This window comes from Buteo buteo, chromosome 10 (genome assembly GCF_964188355.1).
Source record: "Buteo buteo chromosome 10, bButBut1.hap1.1, whole genome shotgun sequence".
NCBI lineage: Eukaryota > Metazoa > Chordata > Aves > Accipitriformes > Accipitridae > Buteo > Buteo buteo.
The window spans coordinates 6,176,053-6,193,793 of NC_134180.1; the positions used below are offsets into that span (position 1 = coordinate 6,176,053).

General features: G+C 42.4%; 1 protein-coding gene across 2 annotated transcripts in view; it reads right to left on the minus strand.

Moving 5' to 3' along the window:
- Positions 1-17,221, minus strand: part of RANBP3 (RAN binding protein 3) — a 50,818-nt gene extending 33,597 nt beyond the window's left edge. For both annotated transcript variants that reach the window (XM_075038314.1, XM_075038313.1), the window contains exons 1-2: positions 17,098-17,221; positions 6,611-6,666 (exon numbers count right to left, since the gene is read on the minus strand). In XM_075038314.1, the coding sequence (XP_074894415.1) occupies positions 6,611-6,666; positions 17,098-17,119 (78 nt within the window). In that variant the 5' untranslated portion in view covers positions 17,120-17,221. The remainder of the gene's footprint in view (positions 1-6,610; positions 6,667-17,097) is intronic.
- Between the last annotated feature and the right edge of the window lie 520 nt (positions 17,222-17,741).

Genomic DNA, 17,741 nt, shown 5'->3' on the forward strand with positions numbered 1-17,741 from the left:
CCAAACTAGCACTCATATCCAATGGCCCAAAAAGACTACCCTCAGTATATCTTTTCACAATCTTCACCTGCTTAGAGCTGAGGACTACTCTTGCTGGTATTCTCAGTAGCCTTTGACATTATCAGCCTCTCTATATGCCTCTAAGCTTTGCCTTGTACAACTGTCCTCTCCAAATATGTTTATGATTGCTCTTCTAAGTGCAGCAGTGTAGCAATATATTCACAATCATGAAGTCTTAAGCATTAATTTTAATTCCTTAAGTATACTATTGACTTACAACACAGTTCAGCTAGGTCTTCCTAACAAAACCTCTTGGCAGCTGTGCTAACAATGCTAAGAGAGCCTGGAAAATGAAATATTGTTGCCTCTCCCTAACCAAGGGACTTCCTCCACAGTTCTTGCTCTGCCACCATCCTAAACCTACAAGTCATGCCCATAGCACAAACAACATTTTCTAATCGTCCATCTCCTCAAACCACCAAAACCCAGGCATTTCCAAATCATACCATATCAAACCAGGACTTCAACCAATCCCTACTTTATGTATTGTCTAATACAACTTCCTCTTTTCTAAATTCATGATCTTGCTCTCCAGACTACATGGGAATGCCATCTTTCTAATCACTTAAATCACTTTTACAACTCCACATCTATTTTTTAAAGCTCCACAGTTAAAACCACGACGACAGATCTAACAACTTAAGGACGTAAATCCTTGTTCGCTCCAAAAACTACCCCTTTACCACCCAGCTGTCAGTTATACCTTAACTTTCCAGCACCACTTAGGTATGGGACATGACCAAGATATCATGTAACTTATCTTCCTTCAGAGCCATCCTTAAAAGCTCGTCACCACCAACTCAACTATAGAAAGCAGTACACTGACCAAAACTAGTTACATAATAAGCTAGAAATAAAGTCTTCTTTTCTGTGTTCTACCATTACCTCCAACCCAAGCTGGTGGAGGGAAGAGGACACAGTGCAAGCTACATATTAGATAATGTCTTGTTTTAAAGTGCAAAAACATTTTTTAAAGCTGAGTTGAGTACCTTTTGTAGTACTCATGACTAGGGAGTCATGATGATCCTCATATTGCAGCAATCAATGACTGGAAGAATACCACACCTCACACTTACAGAACAAAGGACACTACTTTAAAAGCATTTTTTGACAAATTGTTTCTTTACAACACTACTGGTTAAATTTGTTTGAGCTACTATACCTACTTAATGTGTAAATGCAAGAAAGAATTCAGCATACTTTGACCTCAGAAACACAAGTTAAAAGTTAACTTCATAAAATGACTTCAAGTAACCTACAGCCAGAAACTGTCATGAAATGGTTTTATGGCAGAAGTTAAAGTTAGTTTCAGAGCAGAAACACAAATCTAACAAGAGACAAAAATTAATCATAGAAAAAGTTGTATCTATCAATTGAAAACTTTTAATTCAAAAAGTGCTATGAAAAGCACAGTATAGTTCACGTACAAGTTATCAGGATAGATAATGGGAGTAACAGTAACATTCTATGGTTAACATAGCAAGGTTCGGACTTCATGCTGCTTTCAGATCTTAACAGCTATGAGTCTTCCTAAGCTGATGCAATTTTCCAACCAGTATCAGCACTAGAAGTTCTGCTTGTCAGAAAAATGAATAGCAGTGTATAAACAAGGACAATATTTGGATGCTATCATTCAGATATTTGCAAGAACTCTATTTCACACATTGTAAAAATAGTTCTCAAAGAGTTAAGGAGAATGAAAATATGAAAATGGAGACTCACTCAACAAATGTGGAAACAGCCAACTTTACAACCACCATTAACTGATAACTATAATGAAAATCAGAAAAGATGGAGTAATCCTATCTTTTTACCTGTGAAAGAAGACAACCAGAACCTCCTTACTGAAAGTAAAATTAAGAGGCATCATTCTGAACACGATGTGCTTTTTGTCCCCTCTAAATAAACATGACAAACTGCAGGTTCTGATCATAGAATCATAATGTTTTAGGTTGGAAGGGACCTTCAAGATCATCTAGTTCCAACACGTCTCCCATGGGCAGTGACACCTTCCACTAGACCAGGTTGCTCAAAGCCCCATCCAACCTGGCCTTGAACACTTCCAGGGATGGGGCATCCACAACTTCTCTGGGCAACCTGTTCCAGTGCCTCACCACCCTCACAGTAAAACATTTCTTCCTCATGTCCAATCTAAATCTACCCTCTTTCAGTTTAAAACTGTTACCCCTCATCCTATCACTACACTCCCCGATAAAGAGTCCCTCCCCATCTTTCCTGTAGGCCCCCTTTAAGTACTGGAAGGCCATCATAAGGTTGCCCCCAGAGCCTTCTCTTCTCCAGGCTCAACAACCCCAACTCTCTCAGCCTGTCCTCAGAGGGGTTCTCCAGCCCTCTGATCATCTTCATGTCCCTCCTCTGGACCTGCTTGAACAGGTCTATGTCTTTCTTATGCTGGGGGCTCCAGAGCTGAACACAGTACTGCAGGTGGGGTCTCATGAGCGTGGAGTAGAGGGGGATAATCCCCTCCCTTGACCTGCTAGCCACACTTCTTTTGATGCAGCCCAGAATGTAATTGGCTTTCTGGGTTGTGAGCACACATTGCTGGCTGATACTCAGTTTTTCATCCACTAATACCCCCAAGTCCTTCTCCACAGGGCTGCTCTCAATCCACTCATCACCCAGCTTGTATTTGTGCTTGGGATTGCCCCGACCCATGTGCAGGACCTTGCACTTGGCCTTGTTGAACTTCATGAGGTTCACACAGGCCCACCTCTCAAGCCTGTCAAGGTTCCTCTGGATGGCACCCCTTCCCTCCAGCATGTTGGCCACACCACACAGCTTGGTGTTGTCGGCAAAATTCCTGAGGGTGCGCTCAATCCCACTGTCCGTGTCTCTGACAAAGGTGTTAAACAGCACTGGTCCCAATACTGACCCCTGAAGAACACCACTCATCACTGCTCTCCACCTGGACATTGAGCCATTGATCGCAACTCTTTGAGTGCGACCATCCAGCCAATTCCTTATCCACCCAGTGGTCCATCTGTCAAATCCGTGTCTATCCAATTTAGAGACAAGGATGTCATGCAGGACAGTGTCAAATGCTCTGCACAAATCCAGGCAGATGTCCGTTGCTCTTCCCTTATCCAGCAATGCTGTAACCCCTTGTAGAAGGCCACCAAATTTGCCAGGCACAATTTGCCCTTAGTGAAGCCATGTTGGCTGCCACCAATCACATCCTTATTTTCCATGTGCCCTAGCATAGTTTCCAGGAGGATCTGCTCCATGATCTTGCTGGACACAGAGGTGAGACTGGCCTGTAGCTCCCCAGGTCTTCGGTTTTTTTCCCATTTTTAAAAATGGGGGTTATGTTTTCCTTCTTCCAGTCAGTAGGAACTTCCCCAGACTGCCACAACTTCTCAAATATGGTGGATAGTGGCTTAGCCACTTCACCTGCCAGTTCCCTCAGGACTTGCAGATGCATCTCATCAGGTGTCATGGATTTGTGTACCTTCAGATGGACTTGAACCTGGTCTTCTCCTACAGTGGATGGTTCTTCATTCTCCCAGTCCCTGCCTTTGCCTTCTGTGACTTGGGTGGTGTGGCTGGAGAACTTGCCAGTGAAGACTGAGGCAAAAAAGTTGTTGAGTACCTCAGCCTTCTCCATATCCCGGATAACCAGGTCTCCTGGAGAGGGCCCACATTTTCCCTAGTCTTCCTTTTATCACCAACATACCTATAGAAGCTTTTCTTGTTGCCCTTGACTTCCCTGGCCAGATTTAATTCTATCAATGTTTCTTCAAAACATTGTTCTAGGAAGAACTCCTCTGTTAATAGATTTTTCCCTGTTAACTTTAATAAGGATAATCTTTTGTGGCAGGCAATGCACTTAACCAGGCACCTTGTATGGAAACAGTAATGGAGTTAACCATTAAAGCTAAGAGCTGTTAGTCTTTCCAAAAATACAGTGAAAGGACTCGATCAGTGTGTAACCTGAGTGACCTTTTCTTGATTCAGTTGATTAAAGGGACACTCAGCTGGTCTGAATGCTAGGTTCTGATATATACAGCATATATTAAGTGGCTGTTACTTTTGGCTGACAGCACCGTATTCTGACTCTATTACTATTGTGTCAACACTACCAAAAACAGCCACTGGCACAAGCAACAAGCAGGCTTTGGCCCTTTATTTAATAAAATGGCAAGAAGCACAGCACTGATGCTTCTCTCACTCTTTTTCTCTAGTTTCAAATATACACAATATAAGCTACTAAAATGATTATTAACCACCCCCCACAAGAAAGTTGTACATCTCCACACATTACACAGTTTAACATAAGCATTTGTTTGTTAATAGATGTATTACACTTTGGAAACTTGCAACCAAATGCTAGATGCCACTGGTAGACTCCTCACAATCTGCTTCAAGGAACAAGCCCTGTTGCCCAGCCAAGCTACACCTATTCCATGCCCATACTGACCATGGCTAGCCCCCTCTTGAGCACCAATACCACTTAGCATTTAGATAAATTTCTAGCTCAGTTCTAACCCCCGTGCCTTTAAGATGCTTGGCTCACCCACAGGCCTCGATACACACAGTCCCTCCACCCCACCTGTCGGGCTTTCTGGCTGTGCCTTGGTAGAGGCTGTCCTGCACACAGATAACTACCCAACATCACCATAGTCCTCAGCATCATCAGAAGCAGTTGGGAAGACTAAATCACAGATCCCTCTTCCTGGAACTCCGGATCCTCTCTGCCAGCCCAAAAAAACATTAAGCCTTTAGTTAAGATTTTTAACAAATATTTTCTTGAGACATACCAGAGTGCAACAGATTTGTCCCACAGCCCAACATAGGAGCTTGCACAGCCTAACACTGAAGGCATGCACTGTATGCAGGCCACTGCAGGTATGCACTCTCTGCAGAAGCAGAAGGTACAACATGAAGGAACTTGAGACCTGCCAGCTTAGCACTGAAGGACCAGGCCAGCAAAGAAAGGACACAGGACCATGTTGCTCTGCCTGGGTTGCACATTGCTATGACCACTGCTTCCAGGCTAACTGTGGAAGCACTGCCAGGTTAAAGGACACCTGGGGAGAAAACTCACCATAGTGCAACTCAGAAGGGACTTCAGGAACAGTCTAAGCAACAGCAGGTGACTGGGAGCTGTTTCCTAGAAGGAAACAGTGCGATCCAAACTGATAGCACAAATACTAGCCCTCCCTTTGTTCCAAAGTACATGTGAACAGCCACTGTAAAAAATGTAATTGGAAGGAACATCTCAAAAGTATTTACTCCAAGATATATTTGATTAGCTAATATTAGAAGAATGGCAGATTTAAATCCTTTCCAAGCTACAAAAGATTTCAAGCTCCTGCTGAGGAATATGCCTACAAAATCCATGAGAAAGTTCAAGTCATACTTGTTCCAAACCAAAGCAAGCGACCAACTGCAAAATGCTTCAGTATTTCTATTCAAACATTTGAGAAGATTTTCTGATTGCACAGATAATATAACAATCCAGTGATTCAACAAAAACTTAATTATGTGTACATGAGTACACTTCTCTTGATTCCCACCAGCTTCAGCTGAAACAAGGGTAACCATGATTTTTGTTTTCCAAATGTTAACAGCTTTTACTATTAATCAGGCAGAATTAAATACCGCAATATATTGGGATTCTTACCAATTTCTTCTACCAAAAATATTTTTTACGATATAAGAAACTGGAAGGCTTACTGTTTGGAAAAAAAAAGTAAGGAAAACTACACCCTAGCATTACACCATAATATTTTGTATATCACTTTCAAAGTGAAAAGCAATGCAAACTATACTGCACTTGGTCCACATGGCCATGGTTTTCCATTAAATCTCTTTCAATTTAATAGCAATTTCTATTAAAGGGAAGGTCCTGCTCCTTCCTTCAGCTCTCATTTCTCTCCTGAGCTCTACTCCTTCTGCAGCCACAGGATGAGTTGTATCAACCTCTTGGTACAACACAAGCTCACCCATGGAACACCTTCCAGCAGATTACAGCCCAGCTCCAACTTACCTCAACACTGTATAACCGCTACCACAGACCCAAAAGGGGACAGGAACACATGGCAGGGGCAGAGGGACAGGTGAGGGAACAGGATTACCTTTTTCCAAGGTAATTAGACACTTCACAGCTTACTAACTAAAGAAATGAGATACATTTAAATATACTAAGGTGAAAAGCAATAATCTAGACCATGCTTTGCTTTGTCTTAACCATAACATTTCTTTCTCTGATAACAGATTTTTCTCATGCAACTGCAACTGTCAGCACTCCTTTGCCACCTGTTCCTTTCAAGATACAGTTCTGAAGATACTTTTTCTGCCAGACTTGGTCCATCTTCTGTCTGAAGAGCCACCCATTTCATGCCACCACCATACATCTTCCCACTTTTAGCCCTCCAGTACCTCTTCACTCTATGCCCATTAATTATGTTAATGCTCTATTATCCATCTTCAACTTCAAAACAATATAGACAAACAGTTGCTCACCACGGAATGATTCAGGGCTACAGAACAAAACAAACAAACAAAAAACATGTCAACATCTCCTTACCTTCTGTGCTTTATCCTTCTGAAATACAAAGACAGGTGGAGCAATGGCAGGCTTTTCTGTAAAAAAAGAAATCATTGGTTTTTTTCCCAACCGCATTCATTATTGACTAATATGAAAATGTTATGTTCCATGATGCTTTTACCAAAATGAATCCCTAAATCAGTTAAATCTCAGTTACACAAATTGTTTCCACTGGTTCAAGGCAACATTATAAAGAACTTCATCTTCAAAAGGAAAAATGAGTGTTTTAAGAACAACAATACAACTGATATCTGAAAGCTATTTGTCTTTTCCCTCCAGATCTCTATTTCAAACAAGTACTTTTACTGTACTTAGATATATCAGGAGGAAAAGGCCCTTTGCTGCAGTAATTTACTTTATGAACACATGTTCATAAGTTCATAATAACACATGAATATAAGTTTTGCTGGCAAAGGCTTTTCCTTCCCCATAGTAATGCATTAATGTAAAGGGAGTTTTGCTGTACAAGCCCACATACCCCTTTCTTGAAGGTCACCTAACTCTGATACTTGATTATACTTCTATTTCATTATCATTGAAACCTTTAAAAAAGTCCTAAATCTTCAACATTTGCAGGTCTACAGTTTAAACCAAATATTCCATGCATATTATTACAGATGGACCAGTCTTTCTGCATAATTTAAGAGCACATCTGCTTTCTACTTGAAGTTCCAATTCAAATATTAGCAGGACACTATTTTCTAAATAAGCACGTCAACATTTAGTCATCAAGAACAGAATGAATTTCTAGAATGAATGTATGCTTTCCATTGTCCTTAATGACCTCAAAACTACCTCAACATCCTTAATGACCAAAAAAAATAGGGGGAGGGGGAATAAAGCAGAAGTGAGCTTTCCTGAGAGCTTAAACTGATACACCTTGCACACGAGTTATATTTGAAAAGAAACGGCACATAGACTACACAGTCAGCAACCCTCCTGTATGTTTATAGGACTAAAGAAGAGTACAACATTTAAGTCTGTCTTGAGACTGAGACTGCTGTGAAACAATGGGATTCAGGGAGAGCTGTGTTTTGGCTAATTTCTTTGCAAAAGTTCTACCTTTGCAATTAATCAATCTTACAAACAAGACTAGACATTTAATAAAATCAAAATATTATAACTTTTAGAACTTGAAAGGCTACCACAAAAAAAAAATAAAGTCATCAAGAAGAATTACATTGCGCAAAAAAAAAAAAAGAAGACAGCATCACAAAATCCTCCATAAGTCAGTTGCAGCATCAGTAAAGCACTTGGGTCAGCATGTAAGGAAAAGGGGATGAGATCATCCATTTGGGAATTGCTAGCTACTAGATCAGTTTAGCTGAAAAAGTGAAACTTTACCTGACAAATATGTAAAAATTATTAAAATTATTCCAAGAGCTCTGTGCATTTATTTGTGAGGGTGGAAAAGCCTCTTTCCACTCTTCTGTGGGTCTAACTCAGAGGGATAACCCTGCAAGACCACTGCAAGACTGATTTTGCAAGACTAGCGTAACTTATTCTACAAAAGGTAAAATAATCATGAAATAAAGCTCCTTACTTCAGCATTTTTCCTGCTCTTCTTTCCCTTTTTCTAAGTTCTTCTATCCATCAAATACTGCTGAATCTTAGAAATGCTCATTAATGAGAACAATGCAGACAATCTATTTCAAAAATGAAAAATAATCTACTAACTAACGAAGGTCATCAACAAAGACTTAACTGCTATACCTGTGCCAAAACCCAGTTTATTGAAACAAGCCAGGGATCCCTTTTGATTCCCTTGGCCTCGGTATAACCTGCTTGTCAGAGGCTCCGCTCATGTAAGGTCCAAGCTTTTAACCCTTTACTTCAAAGTGATGTTAATTTCTTTATACCATGTTTGGTACACTTTACTATTCATTAATGCTGTAATTACAGCAACAAGTAGCATGCATTCTACCAAACTACTTTTATCCAAGACTGCCAAACCAGTCAATAAAATGCTGTATTAGTCTTCTTCCCTTTTGGAGATCTGTTCAAAAGCGGGACTTCATTGTGTAATGCACAACATACAAGAGACTCCTGTACCAAATCCCACAGTTACCAAAGTTACCAAAGAGGACCAAACAGAAAAGAACTACTTGTCTATTTAGTGCTTAAGAAAGGACTGAAGTACTGAGAGAGTAGAAAGCAAACAATTAAAAAAAAACAAAACAGATCCAAGAACAATGCAAAGTGCAGAGGAAACATGGGATGGCTGGCAAAAGACTAGAATGGGAAGCCAAAGAAGTTGATGCAAAGGAACAGGACAAAATAGGAGATGGAATCTGGTGATGGAAAACTGAGTATTCAGCAAAAAAAAGAATAGGGATGCCAGGAACAGCAGAAAGCTCACAGAAAAAAAATAAATCGTTGGATGGAAGAACCAAAGAAGAAAACTGAGTGAAAAAAATAAAATATTCGAGATTGTGTCCAGCTATGGCAAATGAGACTGGGAAAAGAAGCTAGTAAAACAAACTATGACCAGTCCTGTTAGTCAAGGTGGAAAAGAAAACACTCTTGTACAACATATGAGAGTTTCTACCCACTGAAGGAACACAGTCCTCCAGCACTCAAGATCTAGGAATCTCCTACTACTCTTGCTGGCTGTGAGACCAACCAACATGATGGCATCTGGCAGGAACAATGACAAGACAGCAGACACCCATGGCTACCAACTATACCAGTGCTTAGTCAGGCACGTAATCTTTACAGGGAAACATTTGCTCACCATGTCTTCTCTAAAGTCTGCAACAAGACCACAATGCTGGAAATGTGTCCCTAATTCTAGCCCAAGGCAAGAAGGGATCACTAGTTCACCAAATCTGACCACCTTCATTAAACACTGCATATTTTTCTGAGCCTTATTGTTTTGGGGAAACATTTTCAAAGACATCAATTATTGAAGACATTAAAAGCAAAGTATTATTGCCCTTGATCATCCATTACCTCATAAAAAACTCCAGTGCCAAATTTCCCATTCAAATGTCTGGCTTCAGCTTTCAGTTCTGATTCCTAGTTATGTTTTTCAAATGCATTTATGTACTAGATAAAAACCTCTCTAGTATTTAAAGTTTTTCCTATGAAAGCACTTACACAAACCATGTTTTCCTATCAACTGAAGAACCACCACAACAGGTTTTATTTTTGTGAAACAGAAATGCATAGTTACATAGTTATTGGGGGTTTTTCCCACATGGTGAACATGGCTGTCTATTAAGTGCTACTCGAAAATGAGAACTACACTGTCATTTGTACTAGCCAAGATCAGGGGTAGACAGTCATGTTCTCACTTAGCGAGCCTGTTTCCATCCCACCATCCTAGGTGTCTGAAGGATGACCTACAGAAAAATGGATCCATTAGGTCCACAGAACTGTCATGAAGTTAAAGGGAAAATAAAGCAGGATAAAGGAAAGGAAACAACAACAACAAAAAAGCCACCCCTACCTTCAAACTTCAGGTACAATACATGTAAAAGAATACATCTTCTCCTTCACCTGAGAGATGAATAGACACAGTATGTAGTTCTTAAAAATTGTGAAACAGACTTGGTTTTTCTCCAGATAAACAGCCAGAAACAAGGCAAAACAAGGAGCTGGAGATGCAGAAACAGTGTCAATTTTCTAAACGAGTCAGTCTCAGTAAAGGTGTTCTGAGAAAGCCCACGCGTGTAAGAAGGAAAGCAGACCTTCAGTAATTACTATCATACTTACTGAGACAGTAAGTCCCTAATCTTCCTGCAGTTTATTCATAAGTCTCAGACATTTCAACCTGTGTGAGTAATTACAAAAACCTCAAGAGCTGGCTTTCACAGGCTAAATTCCTTTAGCATATTTCACTGTTGAGTCATTAACTATCTATATATGCCCTACCTGCTGTCAGAAAAATGTATGTACTATTAAACCTACTCGGCTTGCTTCACAAGCCTTAGAAACCAAACCACAGAAACAGAAAATATTACCTCAATGGCTCAGGCAGAGGTATCGTCTTCAAGTCATATTGTAATGTGAGATTTTTAACTCGGATACATGACCACTTGTAGCTGTACCAAATTCTGTGATGTCAACCATGTTTTCTGCAACTGGACAAGACACGGCTTTGTTTTACCTCTCCACCCCTTCACACCGACGTAACCATAGCAGTTGGTGGCACCTCTGGCGGCCACAATAGTTATTTTTGCAACACACAGTTTTAAACCTTCACCGCGGCATGAAATGACCCATTATTGAAAAATCCAACTGGTATTTTCAGTGCAGAGATGCAAAAACCATGTCCCTTTTGAATCCACACTTGAAGGCCACATAAATGAAGAGAAGACAAGGTAATACTGCACAAAATGGGAAAAAACCCAACCCCAGTATACTATAGAGGTGTGTTTCCCTGTATAGTTACCAGGCTCACAGAGTAAATCCCATGGCAAAGCAGTGACAAAGGCCAAGAAAGCATTCTTCTCCTCTGCCACTAAGACCATTGTGTCTTGACCATAAGACTAGAGGATAATTGAGGTTAGAAGGGACCGCAGGAGGTCTCTAGTCCAACCTCCTGCTCCAAGTAAGGTCAGCTATGAAGTCAGACCAGGTTAATCAGGTTATCCAGTCTGGTCTTAACTTCGAAGGATGGAGGCTGAGCAACCTCCCAGGGTAATCTCTTCTACTCCTTGACTGTCCTTATAGTGAAAAAAATAACCAACCCCCAATTTTTTCCCCTATATCCAGCCTGAACATCTTGTTCCACCTCTCACCTTCTGTCTTTTGTCCTTCCAACATACACCACTGTGATGAGCCTGGCTCTGCCTTTTTAATAACCTCCTCATAGACCCTGGAAAGTTCCAAATGTGCCTCTCAAGCTTCCTCTTCTCTAGGCTGAACAAGCTCAGTTCCTTCAGCCTCTCCTTACAGGTCAGGCAACCCAGATCACCAGCCATCCTGGCAACTCAAGTAATCTTTAGATTTTAGAAGAAACCCAGGCCCCATGTCATGAAAACAACTCTCAAGCCCTCACCGGACCACCGTAGCAAGTTTAGTACGCAGTGAATCTATTTTTAAAGCCAAGAACTACACCATTTCAAATATTTTCTTTTAAAATTTACTCCAAATTACATTTAAAGTGCAATAGTACCTGGCTACATGGAAACCTATGAGAGGCAGAAAAAAAACGACTGACAAACTTCCAGGCAAGCGAGTCCTTGCTTAGATCTGAAGAAGCAACCTTCAACACTAAAGGCATACAAGTTGAGAACAACTGCTCTGACTTTAACTTGTTATAATACATCACCTGAGAGAAAAAACTAGATCATACCTGTGAACAATGAAAGAGCCTTAAAAAGGAGAACAGCAATTAGGTTGTTAACTCACCAAAAATATTCAGTGGTAATTTATTGCCTGCGAAAGGTTTATCTGAGGGTCAAGAAAAATTTAAGTTCAAAGTTAAGTTTAATTATGCTTATTTGAACAGCTCAGGCTGCAAAAATGTTTTTTCACCTTAATACTATTTAAGTTATAAAGAGCAGAATAATCATGCTTAAACATATTAAGAGATACAGGCAATTTGCAGCATTATACAATTCCAAAGGTATTGATAATAAAGTAAGACTCTTCTCTTCCAATAGCTACGAATAGACCGAAAGCCATGAGCAAGCTACCATACCAACAGCTAATCTCCAAAAAGATCCCACAAGCAAAGTCCAATCATGTTTCTTATACTTTCTGACATGAAGTATGACTGGCTCATTTATAGCCAGACTTCACAAGTGGTGTCATGGTGACTATAAATGACACTGGAAAAAAAGATACTTAACTTCCATTTCAAAACTTTGATAAGTTGCTTTTTATGACAAAACATCTGATGTACTCATTCACCTTCAAACCCTTTATTTTTTTGTCTCCAAGAATACGAGTAAGCAGGCTACTTCCAGACAGTACTTCCACAGCTGGCATAGGAAGGTAGAATGCCTTTTACATATTTAAGATGAAATAAAAATTCCATACACCATATTTAAAGCACAAACCTTTTACATTTGCAAAGCACATGTTTTCATTTCCCAAGCCCTTGTGGCATTAATAGAAATAAATTGCCCTCTGTATTAGGTAATTTTACTATTTCAGCTCAGGTACTTCACATAAAGCAAATGTTACAAGTCAGAAATGGAAAAAGTAGCTTATTTTCACATGACAGGAAGAAGAAAACCATGAGGCAGCCCAAGTACTTTGCAATGTAGATAAAATATTTATAAAGAACTCCAAAAAGTGTTGAAAAAAAATTGTTAAAGTATTTAGTTCTCTCTTGTAAATTAAGTAGTACTTTATGGCATTTGGGTGTGAATTATTAGGACATCTCAAAAAAAATCAAAAAACAACAAACCAAATCACTCAGCCTAACTTTGCATCCACTAGTTTATCTGAAGTAAATCACCATCGGAAAAAAGATCTTGTTTATAGGGTCTACAAATGTCAGGGACATTGGTCCATGCCAGCTTTTCCCCTCAAAGTAACAACAGACCTTCCTCTCTACGAAAGTTACCATAAGGCAAGTAGAATTATACAGTCGGGGGAGAGAAAAAACAAAACAAAAAACCAACCAACCAAAAAAAAAAACCAGAAACAGCACAGAAGCAGCGTCAGCATCATACAAGTCTGGCAAAGGAATGATACTTTTTGAGGAACTGCTTCGATTCTCTCATCTTCTGTATATTTAAGACAGTTACACACAGTAAGCTTGTTACGATCACGAACTGTATGCTTAGCAATTTCACAAAGCAAAATAAATTGTGTTTGGTGTCTAAGGAGAAAGTTTGCCAACACAGGCGGTGCACACACCTCCTGAAAGGGAAATGTGAAGAAAGCCATAAATTTTAGCCCTGAGAAAAACTTGTACCTTTTGACTGAAAAATGATAAAGTAATTCATTCTCAACACAAGGAGATCCTATCATCCAAGGAGCAGCTTCAGCAGCAAGTTATATACAAACAAATTACTGGTTGTATATTAACAGCAAATTAATGAGAAAAGCATGCAGATTTATGTGAATATATGCCTGACAGGAAGTTGTCTAGTTCTCCATGATACTTCACTGCCACATGTGTGAGGTGTCAGTTTTAAGACACGATCCAGCTAGCATACCAACAAAGAACATAATACCAAAGATATCAGGTAAAATTTCTAATACCATTCAGTAACTACTTTATACAACAGTAACAATAACAACTGTGCCTACTATTCCAAAATCCTGGTTTTCAATAATCAAACGTCTCAAAATACCAGTCCCCAAAGCCTTTATCACAATGTCACTAAATCTTTGTGACAAAAATCAATCAAACTTCACACAGTTGGGAGAAAGTACTCTCTCCTCCTCTTCATTAGCTCCACACTTACCAGCTAATCTCTCAAGATGAGAGGCAATGCCAAGACCAGGACCTTTTCCTAGGAAACTTCACAGTACAAACTTCTCTTGAAAGTGGCACTTGGACCACCTCATCCTTCACCCCCCTTCTCTGCAGCAGAGGACCCCCTTAATCCAACAACCTTCTGCCAAGATACAGCTTGCCATCAAACCACTACAAAGAGGTAGGTATACAGTTTCACCAACTCACTAGAGAAAAAGGAAAGACAAGTGAATGGAAAAAATCCACGGAACAATTAGAATGAAGAAAATTAAGTAGTTATGAGAACATTAGAGGGAACGCTTGTATTTTTGAAGAAATGCATCACAGAAAGATCATCCATTAAAATATTTTGAAGGCTTAAAGGACATTGGTAGAATGGTTACTTGGAGGCAGTATTGACATCTTGGTGGTGATTTAAGACAGACAATAGACCAAGAAAGACATCAGAATCTAGAAGGTAAAGATAACTAATATACTGTTGGAAAAGGAAAAAACAATTAATTAATTGAAACAAAGGGGTGCCATGGTAAAAGCAACAGGTTAAAAGAGCTTTGCATTAGTAAGATGAAAGGACACAGGCAGAACAAAAGCACTTTTCAAGGCCAGGAGAAGGTTTGTTGCAGTAATCAAACAGGTAAAGAGTCTAAGCAAGTTTCACTTGCATGAACAGACAAGAAAAGCTATTGTTCAAACACGCTAAGCAAAACCAATCTGCAAGAATGACTGAAACCTCTTTCTAGGTACTTGTGTCTACTATGTGTCAAAGAATAATTAGCTTCACACCTCACAGTGAAGTGTGATTGAGACAGCACTGTTGTAGAGATCAACCAAGATTAAGGAATATTAAGAGCTTTGTTTTAACCACGCTTAGTTTGTGAACATGAACATTTAGCTATCGAATACTTCAAACAAAAGACAACTGATATGAAACAGAAGATCATAGAATTATCAGTACCAAAATAGTGACTTTATATATTCAAATGAAAATACCTGGGTACAAGAAAATAAAACATTCACCTACAGTACTGGAAAAATTAACAGACTGATGTGTTTAAGAATGAGGAGAAAACAAAGTCACCCGAGAACATCATTGCCATGTCAGAAGGCAAACAAAGACTAGGGAATCCACTGACTTTCAACAGAAGAATGCTAATTCCAGAAAGTATGTGTATTTGCACTGATATACAAAGGACACCTCAAAAATGGAACCAGAGGAAAGAAAACTAACACCAGACAATGCAGCCAATGATACTAGAATGAGCAGAAGAGACAACAGTTCAGAAGCAAGCTGATCTTGCTTAATCTTACAAAAGATTATATCACATTCTTATTGCAAGAAGAAACAGAACAGCAAAGGACGAAGATGACAACTCTGGAAGGAGATGCGAGCACAAACTAAAGAGATCAGCAGGTGAGGGAAGTCACTGGAGTCAGGAAAGGGTCTGAAGAGAAGAGAGAAAAAGGACGATCAGATGAAAAAGTAAGGATGGAACCACACACGCCCCCAGCCCCCCCAAGACAGTCTACACAATTCTGCAGAAATATAGAGGTAGTAGTAGAAACACGTGACAAGTCAGCACCAAAAGATGTAACAAACATTAATAACTTGCAATTCACGCTTGAGCTTAACATTTCCCACTAGAATGGGGAGGTAAAGTCAGGGGCTTGCATGACTTAAGATAGCCATTCCCAAACTTCTGGTTCTAAAAAAAACCCACAATAAATCCTCAAAATTTATTATAAGGTCATTATAATGACAGTATGTAAATACTGTCATTAAGTTTCTCATGAATAGTCATTACACATCTGACTACTTACTGCCATTCTTGAGACCACTTACCATGCCTCTCTGGCACCGACAGCTCATCTAGAGTTTGGGAGCCAACAGACCAAGACATGCTGCATCATAGGATTTGTCAAATAACTTAAGTGTAATTATGTGGTTAGTGCTTGTAGAATTCATCTTCAAAAGCTACACCTACAATAGACATTTGCTTCCTGCTGTTTAACATCAGAACTGTAATTGCCACTGGTACAGAGTTCATATGTAAGAAACACTCTTGAAAGAAGGGGCCTCACACACTTTCATTCCCCTCCTTCTGGGCATTTCCCCTCCTCTTGTTAGCCGAGAAGAACGATGAGAAACAACAGAGACAGCTGGGGCTAACTTCGTTTTGCAGAGACTTTGAGGAAAGTTAGGAATTCTCAAAGGCAAACTGCTGATGCCCACTGTCGCTTAAACAACATTCCACACACCTTGAAGCAGAATACCCAAATCCTGCAGTAGTGCAACCCATGTCTTCCTGACCCTCTTCAGAGAAGAGCAAAACCACTATTTCTTTACTTCAGAAGTTTGCAGCTAAAAAATAACTTAGGTGCTATTATACCTCATCTAGGCTTACATAATCGCCTTGACTATTCCCTTAGCTAGAAGAAGGATTAACGCGAGTGGAAGTTAAGGAAAGATTTGCAGCAGCCCTAAAGTTGCAGAGAACGACCCCAAAAAGCACCCGGACAAGAAGAGCCACAAAGCGGCTCAGAACTCCCCCAGGGGAGAAGCGCGGCGCTCACCGCCACGCTCCGGCAGCGGCGGGGCTCCCTCCCCGGCGCCCGGGGGCGGCAGGGCACGCTTTCCGCACGCAGGGAGCGCGGCAGGACGGACCCGCCGGAGCCGCCGCCGCCGCCCCCGGGAGCCGCCGCGCCGCCAACCCGGTGCCACCGCCCGGCGGGAGGCACCTGCCAGCGCAGCGCCAAGACCGCCGCCCCGCGCTGCCCGCCGCCGCCGCCGACCCCCGCGGCGGCGCGGACGCCAGCCCCGCAGCCGGCTCCGCAGGGCAGAGCGGGGCCGGCGGGGAGCGCGGCGGCCCGGCCGGGCGCTCCCTTTGTCCGGCCGCTCGCCCCAGAGGGGCCGGGGCACGGAGAGGCCGCGGGGAGGGGGCGCTTCCGAGGGCGGGCCCGCGCCCGGGCGCGCCTCAGAGAGCCGATCGCGGGGCCGGGTCGGAGCCGGGACGGCGGCGGCGCCGAGCCGGACCGGCGGCAGGCCCGCGGCCGGCACCGCTGCGCACCGCCAGCGCCCGCCTACCTTCGTTCGCTAGGTCCGCCATTTTACTTCCTCAATCACGCCCACAATGCATCGCGCGGCCGGACGGCTTCCACTTACAGCGGGCCCCGCCGGGCAGCGCATGCGGTAATTACGCCGCTCCGTGGCGGCATCGCGCATGCGCGGGTGGCTCGGCTGGGCGGCGGGCGGGGCCCGCTCGGCGGCCCAGGGGCGGGCGGGGCGTGCCGCTGCGCATGCGCGGAGGTGGGGCGGGGCGGGGCGCAGTGTAGTGCGCGGGCTGGGGCTCCTCAGGCGGCTGAGGTGACGGGGCAGCCGGGCAGGGTTGTCTCGGGTCGGCCGGGGTGCGGCGGTGCGGGCGTCCCTCGGCTGCCGTCTCCGGCCCGGCAGGGTGGACCGGCTGAGCCCGAGGTCTCCGCGGTGCCGGCTGGGCCGGGCTCGAGCGGGTAGCCTGGCTGCGGTCTGTCTGCGGTGGCAGGTTATGGGGACCCCCGTGAGCCCGATCGATCGCTCTCTGCGGCCTGCTCCCCGTGCAGGCCCCTAGCAGCCGGACTCATCGGGCTGGGGCCTTTGAGACCCGCTGCCCACGGATCTTTCTGTTCCCTGCTTGGCCCTGCCCTCTGGCCTGCCTCTGTAGCCTCCCATGGCTGCAGGACCCAGAATTTCAC